The 19525-nt window shown below is 42.9% G+C and overlaps 1 protein-coding gene across 3 annotated transcripts in view; it reads right to left on the reverse strand.

Annotated features, from left to right (window-relative positions):
* Nucleotides 1–281: 281 nt before the first annotated feature.
* Nucleotides 282–19525, reverse strand: part of LOC126091851 (probable aminopeptidase NPEPL1) — a 46266-nt gene continuing 27022 nt past the window's right edge. For all 3 annotated transcript variants that reach the window (XM_049907114.1, XM_049907113.1, XM_049907112.1), the window contains exons 8-10: nucleotides 19196–19372; nucleotides 13017–13127; nucleotides 282–684 (exon numbers count right to left, since the gene is read on the reverse strand). In XM_049907114.1, the coding sequence (XP_049763071.1) occupies nucleotides 541–684; nucleotides 13017–13127; nucleotides 19196–19372 (432 nt within the window). In that variant the 3' untranslated portion in view covers nucleotides 282–540. The remainder of the gene's footprint in view (nucleotides 685–13016; nucleotides 13128–19195; nucleotides 19373–19525) is intronic.

The raw sequence follows: 19525 nt of genomic DNA on the forward strand, positions 1-19525 counted from the left end.
AGAATTAACTATGTGAGAGTTTTGTGCAAATAGTTGTTTGCATTTGTGGGATATTGGCCAAAAGTGCAGCCACTGTTTTTTAGAGTGTGAAATGTCCTTTTTTTTGTTGATTACTGTTCGAAGGATAAAACTAACTTGCATATTCTGAACAGAGGCATGTGCTGTACCTGAAAATCACTCCTTATAATATCCTAAGTATTTCTGCTGAGTAATCAGACATTGCAAATAGCCTGGTATACAAGGAGTGAGGAGAACATGGAGAAACAAATAATGCCAAAGACTTTGGAGAGAAACTTTTAATTCCTTGTTAAGTAAAACCCAAAATTAGAGGAGCACATGGAATACACAAATTTTGGCTCATTTGTAAGCAAAAATACAAAGGTCGTGCTATATTAGTCAATGCCATCTGCCACATACAGTACACACTGATTGTGAAAGCAGTGATTAACACAATACAGCTAGCTCTTTACACATGTTAACAAAACAGGCAGTGACATCATAGAAAAGAATTAATACAGAGGACCATCCATCAGTATTCATTTAATTTCTTCTAATCTTCTTTGTACCACAAACATCATCTGAAAAGGCTTTAGATGGTGCAAGCTGACGCAGCAGTGCATCTTCTGAAAATCCACCAAACAATGTAAGCAAGAGCGCAACTCCATAACCAGTGGCACGTTCACCCTGAAAGACAAATGGAGCTTTACAAACCAGTTTCAAGAATTTCTGAGGCTGAAGGTTCTTTTTATTTTGATATTATGCAATTAGGACATATTTCATATACCAATATTATGATAAGAGTAATTCTGATTTCCAAATAACCATCTTGATTTGAATAAATTTACAGCAATATTTGCACCATTTGGTATTTCCTCTAATTGTTTTGTTAGGTTATACACCTACATATATGTGTTAGTTGCATAATTTAATTTTTCTTTCCACTCCATTCATGAATGAAAAATGGCAAGATTGAGCACTTGTACGGTTCTGTGCATGCCATTATTTGCCAGCAACGTATCTATGGGCTAGATGTCAAACTGGCTGAGGATGATTTGTTCTTTTGGACCTAAAAGAAAGTCTTTTAAGAAGGTGTACATTATCTTTAAGTGTCTGCCAATTAAGATTTTTCAACATTACTATTACATTGCCATCTTCTGTGCACATGCCTGACGTGCTCTGTTGGTCGGAAATGATGCAGGTTTTCTTATTTACAAGACAGTCCATGTGATTATTCTGCTTCATATCTACATCCACTTCCTTAATCTGCAAACATCTGAAGTGCATGGCAGAGAGTACATCCCATTGTACCAGCTATTAAGGTTTCTTCCTGTTACTCACATATGGAATGTGGGAAGAATGATTGTCTGATTGCCTCTGTGCATGCAGTAATTATTCTAATCTTATCCTCATGATCCCTATGTGAGCAATACATAGGCTGTTGTAGTATGTTCCCAGAGTAATCAAGTAAAGTATGTTCTCTAGGTATTTGTTGCACCCAAATATTTGTAGATAGCTGACTCATTCATGTCCTCTCTTACTGCCTGTGCTCTTTCACCAGCAAGTTGTATAACTAACATGACCTCCCCACGTTATGTTCCTGTTTTTTATTCTTTTTGCATCTTAAAAGTGGCTGGTAGTTGATTCTAATAACTGCATATTATCATGACAGAGAATGTTGTAGAAGGACAGAACTCTAACAAGGTGGCCAATTTCAGACAAACGCTTTCTGTGTAGTGATCAACACAAATAGCCAAAGTGTGTACAGCGCACAGAGGCTTTGAAGGGCACTGAGAGTCTGAGCAGAGGTCACAATAGAAAAGCCTGTGTCGCTGGGTGTACTCTGTGGCCTGATATTGGGCGAAGAGCTCTGCTGTAAATACTGAGCAGTGTGACGGAAGCCTATACCGAAAAATGTCAGCGCCAATGACGAAGGCACACCCAACACCAAGGTCACTCTGAGAGCTATCAGTGTACACAATGGTACTATCGCGAAGGTGCATGTGAAGGTCATGAAACTGAAGGTGATAGAGTGAGGCTGGATTAGTGTCCTTAGGAAGTGAATGAAGGCCAAGGTGAATACAGGCCGCCGCACGAAACCAAGGTGGTGAAGGGTTCACACCCACTGGGAAACTTGCAGGTAGCGTGAAGTTAAGCTACTGGAGCAAGAGCTGAAAGCGAATTCCAGGAGGTAACAGAAGAGGGACGCGCCCCACACTGGCGATCAAAGACTCTATCAAAGAAGGAGGCATAGGATGGGTGGCCATGGATGGCAGACAAACGGCATGCATGCCTTCTGGGGAGAAAGTCATGGCAGTAGGACAGTGGTAGTTCAGCAGCTTCTGTGTACTGACTCTCAACTGGGCTAGTGCGAAAGGCGCCAGTGGCCAAATGTACGCCACAATGGTGGATAGTATTGAGATGGTGTAAGAGGGACGGATGAGCAGATGCATAAACAAGCACCCATAGTCTAGTTTCGCATGGACAAGGGACCAGTACAAACAGAGGATTATGGTTTGATTTGCACCCCAGGAAGTACCGTTGAAGACACATAGGACACTGAGGAACCGTGTACAGCAGGGTGCCAGGTAAGACACGTGGGAGGATCAAGAAAGTTTCCTGTCGAGCATGAGCCACAGGAATTTTGTAGTTTCAATGAATGAAAGAGCAACAGACCCAAGATGTAAACATGGTGGGAGAAACCAATTGCACTGCCAGAAATTCATACAAACAGTTTTGTCAGTGGAAAAACGAAAGCCATTGTTGATGCTCCATGATTAAAGACGACTGAGACATCACTGAAGATGCCGCTCAATGAGACAGGTATGTGGAGAACTGCAATATATGGCAAAATCGTTAACAGAAAGGGAGCTGGATATACCCAGCGGGAGACAGGCCATTTCAGGGTTAATAGCGATGCAAAGAGGATTACACTCAAGACGGAACTCTGAGACACACCATTTTCCTGGATAAAGGTGTCCGACAAGGCAGAACCCACATGGACCTTGAAAACTCGATCTTTTAAAAATTCCTCAAGGAAACAGGGCAGGCGACCATGGAAGCCCCCATGCAAAGAGTATGGATTATACCAGTCCTCCAGCAGGTATTGTAGGCTTTCTCCAAATCGAAAAACACTGCCACAGTATGGGATTTCTGAAGAAAACCCTTCATGACAAGGGTGGACGAAGTGACAAGATGGTCAACTGCAGAACAGCGCGTTCGAAATCCACATTGTGCAGCGGTGAGTAGATTGCAAGACTGGAGCCACCATACCAGCAGGGCATGAGTCATACATTCCATCACCTTGCAAACACAAGTGGTGAAAGAGATGGGGCAGTAGCTAGAGGGAAAGTGTTTGTCCTTACTGGGCTTAGATATGGGTATGGAAGTGGCTTCATGCCTGCATCTGGGAGATGTGCCCTGTGCCCAGATGCGTTTGAACATATTAAGCAGAAATACTTGTACACAAGAGACAGGTGCTGTAACACCTGAATGTGAACAGTGTCTGGCCCTGTGGCGGAGGATTGGGATGAAGTGAGAGCATGGTATAGCTCCCTCGTAGCAAAGGCGGCATTGTAGCACTCACGATTCTGAGAATAGAAGGGTATCGCCCGAGCCCCCACCACTCGTTTCCAATGGAGGAAGGCAAAGTGATAGTAGAAGGAGCTTGAAATTTCCGCAAAATGGCAGCTCAAGGTGTTGGAGATTGCAATACGGTTCACGATGACGTTGTCTGCTACTGTCAGGCCAGAAATTAGCGAATGTATTTTGGTCCCAGAGAGCTGTTGGCAGAGGTTGGCCCACCCATCAGAGGAAGGGCTGGAACTAGTGAATGAAATCCAGCTAGTTCTTTTGCTATCCTGAAGAACGTGATGACACTGTGCAAGCATCTCATTATAATAAATGAAGTTTGGAATCGTAGGATGACATTTAAAAACACAAAGTGTGTGTCTCTGCGTGCGAATTGCATCACGGCATGCCTCAGCCCAACAAGGGACTGGGACATGGCGTGGTAAAGAGCAAGTGAGAGGAATGGAATATTCTGCAGCAGTAAGGATATGTTTGTAAGATATTCCACCTGGTCATCACAACTGGGGAAATTTTGTTCTTCGAAGGTCATCAGGGAGGAATAAAGCCACTTGTTGGCCTTAGCAAGCTGCCATTTGGGTGTGCATTAAGGTGGGGTAGGAGTCAGGAAACAGATAGCATACGGAAAATGGTCACTTGAATAGGTATCTGAGAAAACAGACCATTCGAGATGATGTTTTGCTCCTATGTTAAGGCAGAAGAGTTTAAGCTGATTAAGGTCAGCCAAGAGGGCACCTCTCCGACAGATTCAGGGAGAACCTCAAAGGGAATGGTGCGCATTACAGTGACTGAGCAGCAGAAATGGGTAAGGTAGCTGCCCAGTAAACTGGAGGAAGTGTGTCCTGGTGACATCGAAAGACGGAGGGATGTAAATGGTACAAAGGGAAACGGTCAAGCGAGGAAGGAAAAGGTGAACTGCAAAAGCTTGAAGGCGAGTAGTCAGGGAGATGGGCTGACTACGAATGTCATCCCATATGAGCAGCATGACTCCCCCCATGAGATGGAATGCTGACCTCAGGGGGTAAGGTCAAAACGGACTGGGAAGAAATGTGAAAGCTCAAAGTGGTCATGAGGACACAATTTTGTTTCCTGAAGGCAGAGTACAAGTGGACGCTGCAATTCTAAAAGCAACCATAAATCCTCTTTTTTGGATCGAAGGCCGTGAACGTTCCACTGGAGGAGAGTCATGATGAGGAAAAAATGAAGAGGTGTCACCTCAGCAACTGCCGAGAGCCAGCCTACGAAGACATGCTGCTACAGGGCACAGAGGCAGGAGGATCCTGCTCCCTGGAGGTCCACACAAGTGTCAGCTTTCTTGTGCTGTCGGCCTGCAGAGTCCAATGCAGAAAAACGGTTGGAGGTGCGCACCGGCGACATGGAGGTGAAGGTATTACGTGGCGACACTGTCGAAGAGGATCTTCGAGTTGGTGAAGGAGAAGACTGTTTGGCTTTGTTGGACTTCTTCAAGCCTTTCTAGTTAGCAGAGGAAGACTTGGTTGTCGGCTGGCTGGTGGTACATAGGATCTCTTCATGGGAATATTCCTTCCATCCTTTCTGGCCTGCTGATTGTGTAGCTGGTGACTTTGACCCACGAAGCAAGCATTTGATAGCTTGTTGCACAACTGGATGAGGGGACGGCGATGCTACCGTGATACTGGGCAATTTCACAAACCTCGGAGCTGAATTTGAGGTCACGTCTGCATGGCCACATTCTTCATGGAGCGAGATGTAGGAAGAACAGTACTGAAAGTGGCAGACAGTATAATGCAGGGTTTCGGACTAGCCAACATCTCGCGACTGACTGGGTAAGGCACATTTTCCTTTACCCAGATCTGTTGGACAGCCCACTCATCAAGATAATAGGACAATCTTGAGAGAAGGTACATGGTTGCCATTGCAGTTGATACAGTGGGGAGAAGGAGGCGGAAAATCGTCCTCATGCGCATCCCTACCACAGATTACACATTTGGCTGGGTGTTGACAAGACATTTGAGTGTGGTTGAAATGATGACACTGGTATCAGCACATCAGGTTTGGAATGTATGGTCGGACTGTGATAACTTCATAGCCTGCTTTGATCTTGGACGGAAGCACCACCCTATCACAGGCGAGTAAAAGAGTGGGTGTGGGCACTAAGGAGGCATCTACCTTTTTCATTACCCGATGGACGGCAATGATACCCCGATCAGAGAGGTATGTTTGGATTTCGGCCTCGGTCAGACTGTAGAGCAGCTTAGTGTAAATAACACCACGGGAAGAATTCAGAGTTCTATGGGCCTTAACATGAACAGGATAGCTGTGGAGAAGTGAAGCGGCAAGCAGTAGTTCTGCTTGAGAATCAGAAGTAGTCTCTAAAAGCAAACTGACATTCCGTAAATGAAAGCAGGATTTCTCAGAGCTGGCAACTGCATCAACACCTTTCTGAACAATAAACGGATTTACCATTGCGAAAGACTGACCGTCTTCAGTATGTGAAACCACGAGGAACTGTGATGCAGATGGGAGGGTCTTTGAATTGGGAACTTCATTCCATTTACATTTGGTAGACGAGGACTGCAAAGATGATGACTGGCTGATTGCCAATAAATCCCCCATGACTGCCAGCGTCTCCGATGGTGTGCTCCTTCCAACCGGAACGCCCCCTTCACAAGGGGGCACACCCGCTTCAGGTGACTGTTCACACCTCAGGTCACACCTCCCGAACACCTGATAAGAGGGACCAATTGGCAATTTGGGAAGGTAGCAGCCGTCTGAACCCTACCTGTTGAACTGGGGCTGGGAATTATGTGTTATCCAGTCACCAGTTACACATCATACATGTGGGCCGGTCTTCAGGACCACACAGGGAGGAAGAAGAAAGAGAGGAGCCTCAAATACTGAAGCAGAGGATGAGGAGAAGGTGAACGTAGAAAGGAAAAGGGAACGAAAAACAATGGTGAGACTTCTTACGTCAGCTACAGACAATGTGCAACATTCCCAAAAACGCTCCAGACATGTTCCCCAAGGGAGAGACAACAAATAGGAAGAGGATAGACGTGCAGCATGGAAGCAAAAAGATGCTGCAAAGGCTGGGGCCCTGTGGTAGCTAAGCACAAGCCCGCCAAAGAGTGGCGAGCAGTTTGACGTCGAAGCAGTATGGCTCTGTCCCCAGCTTTATTCTTTGGTCAGCATTATATCTTTGTACATTTTTCCTATTTTATGTGCACAAACAGCATAATTTATAAATCACTTGCATAGTAGCATCTTGTGTGAATACACTGCCATTTTCATGCATATGACAGCTTGTATCATATAACTCTTTCCATTCAGATACAACAACATTATGAAAAGATCAATTACTGACAATATAATGTAAATGGATAGATAAAAAAATCTGTTCACCATGTGGCGGCAGGGAACACACACACGATGGTTTAACTTTTTCAAGCTTTTAGAGCCAGTGGAGTCTTCTTCTTCTTCTGGTAGAAGAGTTGAAGGAGAAGGAGAAGGAGAAGGAAGAGCGGTACAGGAAAAGGATGGAGAGGTTTAGGGAAAGGGGTACAGTTCAGAAAAGTCACACAGAACCCCGGGTCAGGGGAGACTTACCAGATAGGATGAGAAGGAAAGACTGATTGTTGGGGACTGCAATGGATAGGATTTGAAAACCCGAGAGCTTAAAGGTGGAAAACAGGGTAAATATGCAAGACACAGATTACTACTAAAACATTGTGCATGAGTTAATAAGAGTGAAAAATAGGCATAAAGTGTATACAGGCAACACACAATATCCTGTTGCAGAGCATGCTCTACAACATGACAGTCATGACCTTGGTGCCTGTTCCACCACACGCGTCATCTGGATTCTTCCTCCAGACACCCGTTTCTCAGAATTTCACAGGTGGGAACTAGCACTACAACATGTCTTTGGTTCTCGTCACCCACCTGGCCGTAACTTATGTTAATTCCTTCCGTCTCAGTTTTTATTTTCCAGAGTAACTACTCCTTTTTTCACTCCATTTTAGTTTTTTACATCTTTCATTTTCTGACCTGTCTACTTTTCGCCATTTCCCCTCCCACCTCTGTTACATACAATGCACTTAGCTTTTCACTCTTGTGCATGAAGTTGTAGTAGTAATCTCAGTCTTGCATATTTATCCTGTCTTCCACATTCAAGCTCTCACGTTTTCAAATCTAGTCTGTAGCAGTCCCCAACAATTAATCCTTCCTTTTCAATCCCTCTGGTAAACCTCCCCTGACCCGGGGTTCTGGGTGACTTTTCTGAACTGTACCCCTTTCCCTAAACCTATCCAGTCCTTTTCCTTCACTCCTCTTCCTCTCCCTTCAACTTTTCTGCCAGAAGGAGCCACTGACTCTGAAAGCTTGTAAAAGTTAAACCCTTTTGTGTCCATGTCCTCCTGCCACCACTTGGTGAGTAGATTTTTTATCTATCCATTTACATAAAATTATGAAAAGGATAGATTGTTACTCACCATATAGCAGAGATGTTGAGATGCAGACAGCACAACAAAAAGACTACTAAACATGTAAGCTTCCAGCCAGAAGGCCTTTTTCTGAAATAGACAACATACATACACATTCACACAAACACAGCTCACACACCCATAAACACTGTCTGGTTGCTGGGGCTCCAAAAGCTAGTGTGTTTAGTAGTCTTTTTGCTGTGCCTGTCTGTGACTCAACATCTGTGCTGTATGGTGAGCAGCAGTCTATCCTTTTCATAATACTGCCATTATTCCATTCCAGATTTTCCATTGTTTAATTTTTCATTAAGTTTTGTTTGTACTATGGTATTCACATTTAATGGCAATAATGCAATGTACTTTTTAACCCAAAATTAGTTATGTAACAAAGAAAGTCTAAGCAGAACTTAACTTTTACAAGCTTTCAGAGCCAGTGGCTCCTTCTGGCAGAAAAGTTGAAGGGAGAGGAAGACGAGTGAGAGGAAAAGCAGAAGAATGTTGCCTTTAGGTGTCTGAGATGAAATGAAGCAAGCATGAGTCAGCTATTACTATTGATGTAAGGATTCTAGAACAAGCCTGCAAAGCAAGATCTGTCATCTGATGTACAATGCACATCAAAATTTAATTTTCATTTTATTTCCAACAATCCAGTGGTGCTATGGTTCTCTCTCGTGAAAACCAAAAATTAATTTACTATGTTTCATCCAACTTCAATGAGTCCCTCTACCAACAAACTTTTGATTATTTTAAATATATAATTTAACTTTCTTGGGCTAAAAGTTTCTCCACTAAACTTTACTTTCAGTAAAGGTGACCATTTCAGCTTCATGTGCAGACAGTGGGATTTGTTTACCAATAATAAGCATAAAACTGGAGTTAAAACTAACTGCTGTATCTTAAACATGCAATCTTATCTATAACATTAAAACCAGATGCACAGTGAAACTTGTTAATCAATACCGATATCTGTGTTCCTGCACTTCTTACATAGAAAAGCAAACACTAATACACAAAATGTATTATAAAGGTAAGTGAGACTAGTAACACTGCTACTTCCTCTCCGCATCAGTTATGCTGAATTGTGCCCTGAAATCCATACCTGGTTGAACTTGCTGCAGTTGCTTAACATTATGTTGAGAGCTTCTGAAATAATGTTTTACAAAATAGACCAATAGAAATACGACCAACACTGCACTATCAAATTCTGTTTGAAGCCATTACTGGCACTTACGAAAAATTGCAAGGGACATGGGTATTTGGATGCACCAGTTCTTTTTAGGAGGTCAACAAATAGTGCGAGGCAAAGTGTGTGTAGGTAGACCATTAACTTCAAGAATGGATGATAATGTGGAAAAACTGAAGTGTCCTTTCTCCCTTTTCCCCAGCCAAACTGCAGTCACGGCACTGTGTATTCCTACAGCACAATGTAGCCATATCTGTGTGTGTGTGTGTGTGTGTGTGTGTGTGTGTGTGTGTGTGTGACTAAGGTCACAGGAACTCACCAATATCACATGGTTTTTGTTGACCTCTCTCCAATGGTTACACATTCTTGTTCAGGTGAGAAAGGCCTTTCAATTAGCTATTAATGAAACTGATATATTTACTGTATAGTTCATCATGTTTGTCAGGACTCTGCTCACGATTCTATTTATTGTGAAGGTAAATGGCAGATTCTGTATGATGTTTAGCAACTACCCTCTGCTAGCTCTATGTTTTTATATGAATCCTCGAACTACAAATTCTCCATTACAATTTGTTTAGTAGAACAGTCAAAAATTTGAGCACATATTTATTGGAATAAGATCTATACTGGACAAACAAGATGAGTCACTGCAATATTTAAAAGAGTAGATCTGTATAGAAAACAACACATTTTTTGGATGTACATAACAATAATAAATAATAAGAAGAAAACACATTGTCACAAGCCTACATACAATATGAAGTCTTGCATAGCACTAAAAAGGGAAAACTGATTACCATTCTTAAAGAATTGGACATTTATGTTCATTGTGAACAGATTCCAAAAAAGTTTATCAACAAACCAGGTAATTATACCAAGTAATATTATTTATGAACTGTACTTTAAGATTGGTCAGCTGGGAACTGATTCATAATGGTATATTCAATTGGAGCTACTTGTGGAGTGTTGTAAATGGCTGGTGTCCACGATGTCAAAACACCTGCAAGTGGCTCACAACGCTACAGGAAATCAACCACCACTACAAGGCACATGCTCCAGCAGCAGCAATGTATAGTGCTGCATCATTTATATTTTGTATGAAACTACCAATTACTAATTTTTTGTGCCTATGTGGTTGTACTTTGACATTCTTTTAAACAATGGGTTAATATTTTTAGTAAATGTTTTGTGTAACTGCCAACATTATAAAACAATGAGCTATAATTTTAATATTCCATTACACCAGCATGTTTTTCTGGTTTGTTTTAGAATATAAAATCTCCATTGAGATGTTCAGTTCATTGTTTTAACACAATCAGCTCCATATAACCCAATTTTACAGGGTACCACAGAAATGTTGCCGCTAACTTCTAGGGGAGGTTGGGCACATTGTTAGGATTGGTAACTGCATAGCAACCTATGGCCACAAACATCAAAGGTGAGTGGTAGCAGATGTGGATGATCGGAAAGGAAACAAGAGAGTGATTTTTTTGAAACTTTATTGGACATATGAGTACACATAGTGTACGACATGAATAGAGCTCTAATGCTGCAATTTTGCACTGTCAGATGTCATGCATGTCTGACACTGATGGAGTATTAACTGCCAGCCAAACTTGAACATACCGGGAGTTTCTTCGATTGGAGCAGCTGTGCAGATAATTCTTGCGACGAGATCAATTTCAGACTCCACAGGATCATGATACATGAGAGGTTTCGTGAGTGCCACAGAACCAGTCCATTATGCCCAATCAACGAATGTGGGAATGACTTGTTCAGGTACCTATGAAGAGCCAATAAAAATGAATGCTTCTCTCTTGTATTGTTATCCTAATGAGTCTGAAATGGATCTCATCACATCATCGTCTGGGCAGCTGCTACAATCAAATAAACTCCCAGTGTGTTTGAGCATGTCAGGCACTTGATGCTCTATTGGTATCAGTATGCGTGACCTCTGATAGTGCAAACTTCAAGCATTTGTTGTAGCATTAGAGCTGTATTCATGTTGTACACAATGTGTACTCATTATGTCCAATAAATGTTTCAAATGAATCACATACTCGTTTCCTTTCCGATCTTCAACAGCATCAAACACGATGGAACAGTATTGTTTGCTGATGACATTAACATTCTTCTAAAAAAACGTATTAGTTTCCACATAAGCAGAAAACCCAAAAATAACTCTATAAAAGTGAAAGATGAGCTCACAGAATGTCTATCACAAACCAAATTTCTAGGGGTGCAGGTTGACGCACAACTAAAATGGACTGAGTATGTTACTGTCCTCGGGAAATGAATAGCTTCAGCATGCTTTGCACTTAAGACTAATAAATTCTGATTGAAGTAGCTCATGCACTAGAACACCTTACTTTGCATATATTCATTCTGTGATGAGTTACGGGATAATGTTCTGGGGAACAAATGAGCAGAACAGACAAACACTCTTTAAGCTACAAAAAAGGGCTGTACAAATTATGACAAAATGTAGCAAGACAACTCGCTGCACTGAGCTGTTTCAATCTATGGGAATCTTGACTCTTTGATGTGAGTACATTTTGCAAACAGTGATCCACATTTTTAAAAAAAAGAGAGAGAGAGAGAGAGAGAGAGGACACTGATCAGTACACAACGAACAGGTCTCCACATGAACATGGAACCAGTTACAGCCATCACTATATATATATAATGCTATATAATGGAATTAAACATGCCTTCAGGAATGGCCTAAAAATTATTTGTTAGAAAAGTGTATTTATATTAGACTACCTAAAACAATGTGTAAATTTTGTTCACAATAATTCTAATAATTACTTACTGAAATTAAGAGGCATTTTACAATATGTTCAATAGAACAGTGAAATATAATGTCAAAATGGGTAACTCAGTAAAGCAAGACATATGTATTTATGTGTTGACATATCCATAGAATTTACATTGTCCATGGATGGTTCAAATGGCTCTGAGCACTATGCGACTTAACTTCTGAGGTCATCAGTCGCCTAGAACTTAGAACTAATTAAACCTGACTAACCTAAGGACATCACACACATCCATGCCCGAGGCAGGATTCGAATGTCTATGGATGGATAGATGGATAAATAAATAAACCTCCGGTACCAGTTACACATGATGTTTGTGTTCTGAGCTGTTATGCAATTCTCAATCCTTGTGATGTGCCACACCTCCCTAGAAGTCTGTCATGACATTTCTGGACACATTGTATATACTCAAAATGAATGTGCTATGCCTGTCCCATTCCTTTTTTTTCCTTCCCTATCTTCAGCAGCATTATGGTGGTATATCTGAGATAATTAGCTACAGCAGAGCATAGTGAATTGCTGTTGCATACTATATCTAACATCAAAATATTGCTAGAAATAACTGAAACCAGTACTGTGTATTACATCTTGTGGTTGTGACTGAATAAAAATATTTGTAAATGAGTCAAATTTCTGTTTTTCCATTAGACAATATTTACAATATAATGAAGATCAACATGACTGCTTGCCCTAACAAGACAGAACTTTAGAATATTCTTACTTTGTTCTGTACTCATTTCTTTCTTGTGATAATGCTATTGCAATCAAGTCTTTCTCAGCAAGCAAGTGACTATGTAATCAAGTGGTGGTGTTAGTAACATTATTTCTTGAATGTGTATGTTAACAATTATTCTGATATTTGAAGGCATACATTAACAATTATTCTGATATTTGCTGACAAGTCCTAACATATGGCACACTGCTTAAAGATTATGTAACTTTACTCGGGTTGAGGAAAAAAGTACTCACACTATGCACAGGATACGCCATGTCGACATGTATCCAGGCTCCAGGATAATCAAAGCCAAGATGCGCACCAACAAACAGTCCTGCACATGAAGACTGGGCATTGCTCCGATCCTGAAAAGAGGAAAGAATATTTCTGAACATTGAAACAGAAATAAAATAAAAGTGAGGAGTAAAAGTTATTCAGTTTGTTGGTACTTGCCATCTTCTTTTAAGTTACTATGGATTATTGCAGAAGACCTACAAAAAATTGTAAGTAACTTTGTCAAAATGTTGTTTGACATTTCACTGCAGTGCACACCACTGTGCATGTACACAATGAACACAAAGTTACAAAAAGTTGTAACTGGTAATTTAGGCTTGTTTGGAAGAGATTACACTACCACCACCTTGAATCATAGACATTCCTCTTAAGAAGAGTTTTGTAATGAAACCATAAAAAACAAAGATTGTTTCTGATTGACAAGTGACATCTGTTGCTCTACACCCCTTCCTATATATTGTGACTTCTATTGTTTTCTGTTAATTTAATTTTTCTTTTTGATTTATTGTTTTTAATTTTAGTTTTTTGCTCCTTACAACTCTGACTCGAGAACTGCCATATTAACATGACACGGAAAGAGAGAGATACTTGGTTGGTTGATTGGGAGGGGGGGGAGGAGACCAAACAACGAGGTCATCGGTCCCACAATTCCAGATGGCAGAAACAACAGGAGGAACAATGCTAAGAGCATAGTCCTGTTGATGAGATAGGGAACTGGGCAAACAAAGACGCAGAATGAACATTGGAGTGGCAGGAAGAGTAAGGAACAGAAAAGGAGGTGTGGGGGGCAGGGGCGAGAGCAGGACGCATCCCAGAAGCACTATGCATGCTGGGGTGCTGGCACCACCACCACTGCTGCAGACAAATCCCAATCCCCATCTCATACCATACCATACTATACCATTACCATGACACCACAGGGAGACAACACAAAAAAAGGAGAACAAAATGGCACAAAAGACTAGACAAAATACAGGGAAAGGAGAGGGGGGGGGGGGACACCTGGTTGTCGTGCAGGCAAGGTCAAAGGCCTCCTAAAATAATTCCAACTGGGAGACTCCAGTTCCAGACGACAATGCAGGAACTGAAATCTGAGAGGACAAACCACTTCTGCAAAGAAAACCAAGGACAGACATAACCAAGTGAAGGTCATCCACTAGCACCCATGACGTGCAGAGTGGTAGGACATATTTAGTTCAAAGGGCCGAAAGGTGGAGGCAGTACAGCAAAATATGGATCACTGTGAGGGGGACCATGCAACTACAAAAAGGGGAGGGGAGTGGCCCCATTACAGACTAAAAGAACTGTAGGTCAACCTGGTATGGCCGATACAAAGATAGCAGATGATGGTAGATTCCCACTGGGAGAGGCAGAAGAAAGAACAGCACATAGAGGGGGGGCCCTTAGTTTAACAAAATTTGTTGGACGGGAACAAGTGCCAGCCCACCAATGAGCAAAAACGGAATTTGACAAGAAGCTGCAAATCCACCCCTGAAGGAGTCACAGAGAATGGGTGGTAGGTGGTTGCCCTCCCGGCCAGGTAATCGGCAAGCTCATTATCTGGGTTACCCAAGTGGCTGGGAACCCAAAGGAAATCAACCAAACAAGCAGCACGGTCAAGATCAGCAACAGCGTCGTCAATGGCAGAGACCAAGGGGTGGTGGGAAAAACACTGAACAATAGCCTGAGGGGAACTCATTGAGTACATACACAACAAAGTTGGACAAGGGAGGACCGTTTAATAAAGCAAAGGGCTCAGTAAATGGCCACTAGTTTGGCAGTAAACACCATACACATGGAAGGTAGGAGATGGTGTGCCATGCCAACACAAGATGTGAAAGCACATTGGTGGATTTGGAGGATTTAGAGCCACAGCATAAAAAAACTATAGGACCCTGAAACTCCCGTAAAAGTGGGCAGAACAAATGACTGAACACCATCAGATAGATGGAGGCTTTTGGATCACAAGAGAGATCCATCTGAATCTAGGGCTGTGGAACTAGCTGGGAGGGGTGGAGGGTGGACAGGAAGGGGGGGGGGGGTTCCAGGAGAGAAAGTGGCCTTAGGAAGGGAACAAGAGGGAAGATGGAATTTGTGATAGAAGTGTGGCAGAGCCCAACTAGTAAATTCAACCGAGGTCAGGCAACTTCCTGGAGCCATGAAAAGAATACAATAGGAGGGGTAAGCATGGAAAGAGCTGATAGCACTTGCTCAGGAAACCATGCGCTGGGACTGCTGAACCAAAAAAGGAGGGGGGCGGGGCGGGGGGGGGGGGGGCGGGGGACAGGACGGAATCCCAGTGCCAACCAGAAGACTGACAGTGCTAGAATAAAAGGCACCAGTTGCCAAATGGGTACTACTGTGGTAGACTGGGTCCAAGAGGAACAGTGTGTAAGGGGCAGATGAGCCACAAACTTGACAACCACAGTCCAGATGGAACAGAACTAAAGCCCAATAAAAGCAGAAAAGAGCCGACAATCCGCACCCCAAGATATGTGGCCAAGGAAGAGAAGCACACTGAGTTTACGGAAACAGCAAATCTTCAGAAGGTGGATATGGGGCAATTAAGTAAGTTTGCTGGGGACCACAGTCAGGCATTGAGCAATGAGATAGAGCTCCAGATCGAGATGGACTGTAGTATGGCGACAGAAATGCACCACTCATGGTTTGGGGAAAGAATTGAAAACCATGTGAGAGAGTCCACAAAACAGTATGTTGGATGGTGCACTGGAGCTGTCACTCTGCAGGGGCCACCAAAGTTGGATCTAGCCCAAATAAACACATACCGTCCGACGAAGCCCACGAGTCCATTAATAGTAGCAAAGAAAATAAGGACACTTAATATAGAACTCTGTGGACTGCCATTCTCCTCAGTCCGCGAAGAGCTGAGAACAGTGCCAACCTGAACTCAGAGCAACCTGTGGGACAAGAACAGGTGAATAAAAATGGGGCAGGGGTCCCAAAGATACTACTTCATGGAGTAGTATCTCATGAAGTGTAAGAAAGATGTGATGGTACCAAGCCATGTCGTATGCCTTACAAAGATTGAAGAAAACTGTGAAAAGATGGTTATGCTGAGAAAGTGCCAGCCAAACTGCAGTTTCCAACCAAAGCAGATGATCAGTCAGAGACCATCCCTCCAGAAAGCCCCAATGGTAGCAAGAGAAAAGGTCATGAGATTCGAGGATCTGACTGAGCTGATGAGCCACCATCCCTTCAATAACTTGCAGGCGATGTTGGTCAGACTGATTGCTTGGTAACTATTGATGGATGACTTATCCTTATCCTTATCCTTAAGGAGGGATCCACAGTGCTGTTCCTCCAGTGACGGGATAATGCCTTGCAGCCAAATAAGGTTAAACACCTGCAGGAGGTATCATCGTCATGGAGGACTGAGCTGTTGAAACAATTGGTTTTGGATGGAATCAGGGCCTGGGGCTGAATAGGGGGAAGAGGAGAGGGCCAGTTCCCATTCAGTGAAAGGTTCATTGTAGGATTCTTCCTGACATGGGGTAAAATGTAAGTAGGAAGCTTCGGTTCACTGTTTCCAGAGGAGGAAGGTGGGCAGATAGGAGGCTGGCGCTGAAGTGGATCGCAAGGTGTTCTCACTGATCCTTACATGGAAGGTGGCTTCCGACAACCGTGGAGGATGCAGAGTGTAGCCCACACTCATGACAGAAGAATCTATGGAAGAGACAAAGAGTCCCCATTACACCGGCTTGCTCTGTTTGATTAAGAAGTAATGGGTTTTGGTGCAAAGATGTTTAAACAGTAATAAGATGAGAGGAGGACGGGTGCCACTTAAGGTGTTGCAAGGCTCGACAGCAATCACAGATGGTGATGGCAATGGCCGTGCTCCACCATGGGGCTGCTTGGGGCTAAAGAGGCCCGTCATGTGAGGAATGGCAATTCATCGGCGTAAATAATTGTACATGTCATGGATGACTTCATCAATACAACCTGACAAAGAGGGGATAAACACAATCTAGGAGGTATATGGATGCCAATCAAGGTGATGGAAAGTCCTGCGGGGTAACCTGACCATCGGGAGGCAAGAGGGAATGAAAGAATTAACAGGAAGTGGCTGCTATTGCACCAGTGATCAGTGTAATGAGGGGAGAAGAGGAGGGGAAGTGAGCAAAGATCAATGGCAGAGAAAGTGCCATAAGCAGCACTAAAACAGGTAGGGGAATCATCATTAAGAAAGCACAACTCGTGATCTGCAAAAAACTGGTCTATGAAGAGACCCCAGACTAGACAGAAGCACTGCCCAAAAGAGGTGATGGGCATTAAAATCCCCGAGGAGGAGGAAGGGAGGGGGGAGTTGCTGAAGGAGGGCAGTGGATGAGGTTCATGTCAGGAGAGAGAGACAGAAATGGCAAACTGGGACCACAGAGTCCCAATGGACCCTGATGGTAACCACTTCCAATGTGGTACAAAGGGGGGTCCATGTACTAACAACATCTGTACGCAGCAATGTGCAAATACCACTGGAAGCCTTCAAAGGGACGACCCTGTTCTGACAAAGCACAGAACCCACGACGCGTCAGCGAGTGAGCATCGGTAAAATGAGATTCCTATAAAATGACACAAGCTGCAGAGTAAAAGGAAATAAGGGACTGCAACTCCGGAAGGTGATGGCAGTTTTCATTAAAATTTCATTGAATAATCATGGAACAAGGGTCTAAATGTGAGGTGAATGGGCTGGGTCTGGTGGTCACACTGTCCGGTCACCACGAGTCACCAACCAGGACAGGGCAGCATCAAAAAGAGAGAGAGAGAGAGAGAGAGAGAGAGAGAGAGAGAGAGAGAGAGAGAGAGAGAAAAGAAAAAAAAAGGGGGAGGGGGCAGTCTGACACTTGTGTTTCTTCTTCTTTTTTATTTCACAGGAGAAAGAAAGCAGGCTTCAATGAGACCTGGAACTGACAGAGAGCAGGTGATCTTAGGGCGCATGTAATGTGGTCCCATGGCTGACATGTACCAACAGACCTCTAACCTGGAAGACGCCAGGAGAAGGGGTTCCATGAGAAGACCCCATCACCAGCAGACGCCGAAGTACAGGACACTTCTCTGGCCGGGTGGGGTGGGTGGCACATACAGGGGAGGGAGTCAGGACTGGGATAAGGAGAAGGTGCAAAGGACTTAACAGAGGCAAAGTTAGATGTCATAGACACAGGGTGAAGACAGTCATATATCTGATGAGACTCAGTCTAGGATAAACACTACTGTATTTTATTGTAAACCAGGAAATGCAGCGAACGTGGTTGGGGGGGGGGGGGGGGCCTCAGCCAAACTGGGTACGTAAGACCCCACCACACGGAATGGCTATCTTTCTGGTAATATAGCATGAAAAGGACAACTGCATTTATAATAAGATGGAAAACACAGTAAGGCCAAATGCCGAATACGCTAAGTAAAGTGTTCCTCCCCAGTTGGCTCACACTACAGAGAGAAAATTTAGAAGGGGAGGTCAAACCCCAAAGCAGGGAGGGGGAGAGAAGAGGTCCCAAAGCACATGGGATAGAAGATCCATGAGGATAACCAGGCTGATGTAAGCAAGGACACAGAGAGAGGGGAAGGAGCAAGGGCAGAAAGGGAGAGGCACATTGGGGAAAGGAATGCAGTCCAGGAAGGGAAAAAGGGCTGCAATAGCTTGGGGCCCAATGTGCACCACACACAAAAGAGCCATGAGCCCTCTGGTGAGCAAAATACTTGGTGATTCAACTGTTTGCACTCTGACCAGTGCAAAGAAATTATAAATTTGTAAATATATGTTGAAGTAAGAAAAATGGGCTATCATTTTATGGAAACTTGGTATATAAGTGCCTTTTTTTTTTACTAATGTTAACAAGAGTCTTAGAACTTCTACAGGCTTGATTACTGTACAATGGTTGTCTCACAGACTGCCACATGCAAGTAGGTTTAGAAAGATACAGAGAAAATGGGGCATTCAGTAAAATTATGGATGCAATCAATTGTCTTCTAAAATATACACTGTTTTTAGAACTAATCTAATAATAATGCTTAAATATACACTGTGTTTACAACTAATATAATAATAATGCAACTCTAATCTGCTAACTGCCACGCACAGCTTCAGATCTATTGACAACTAAACTATATTATGGATAAAACTTACGGCCACTGAATTCTTCATGTCAGCCACTGCAGATGCAAATTCACTAAAATGTAGCTCAGGACAATATGGTATAGGGAAGACAAGGTCACCTGAGATGCGGCCTGCAGTCACAGTAGCTGTCTCCCATTGTCCACTGTTAGTTAAAACAGCAGCATGGTACTTTCCAGTTGATATACCCTGCACAGTGAAAATATGATATTACTCCATTGATTATATAAAGTATTGTCACAATTTAAGTGTCAAGTTACCTAACAGTGCAGTTTTTCCACCTTTGACAAAATTTTTGGGAGACAAATGTTACAATACTGAAAATTCAAATACTGATCATAT

Source organism: Schistocerca cancellata, chromosome 7 (genome assembly GCF_023864275.1).
Source record: "Schistocerca cancellata isolate TAMUIC-IGC-003103 chromosome 7, iqSchCanc2.1, whole genome shotgun sequence".
In the NCBI taxonomy this organism is placed as follows: Eukaryota; Metazoa; Arthropoda; class Insecta; order Orthoptera; family Acrididae; genus Schistocerca; species Schistocerca cancellata.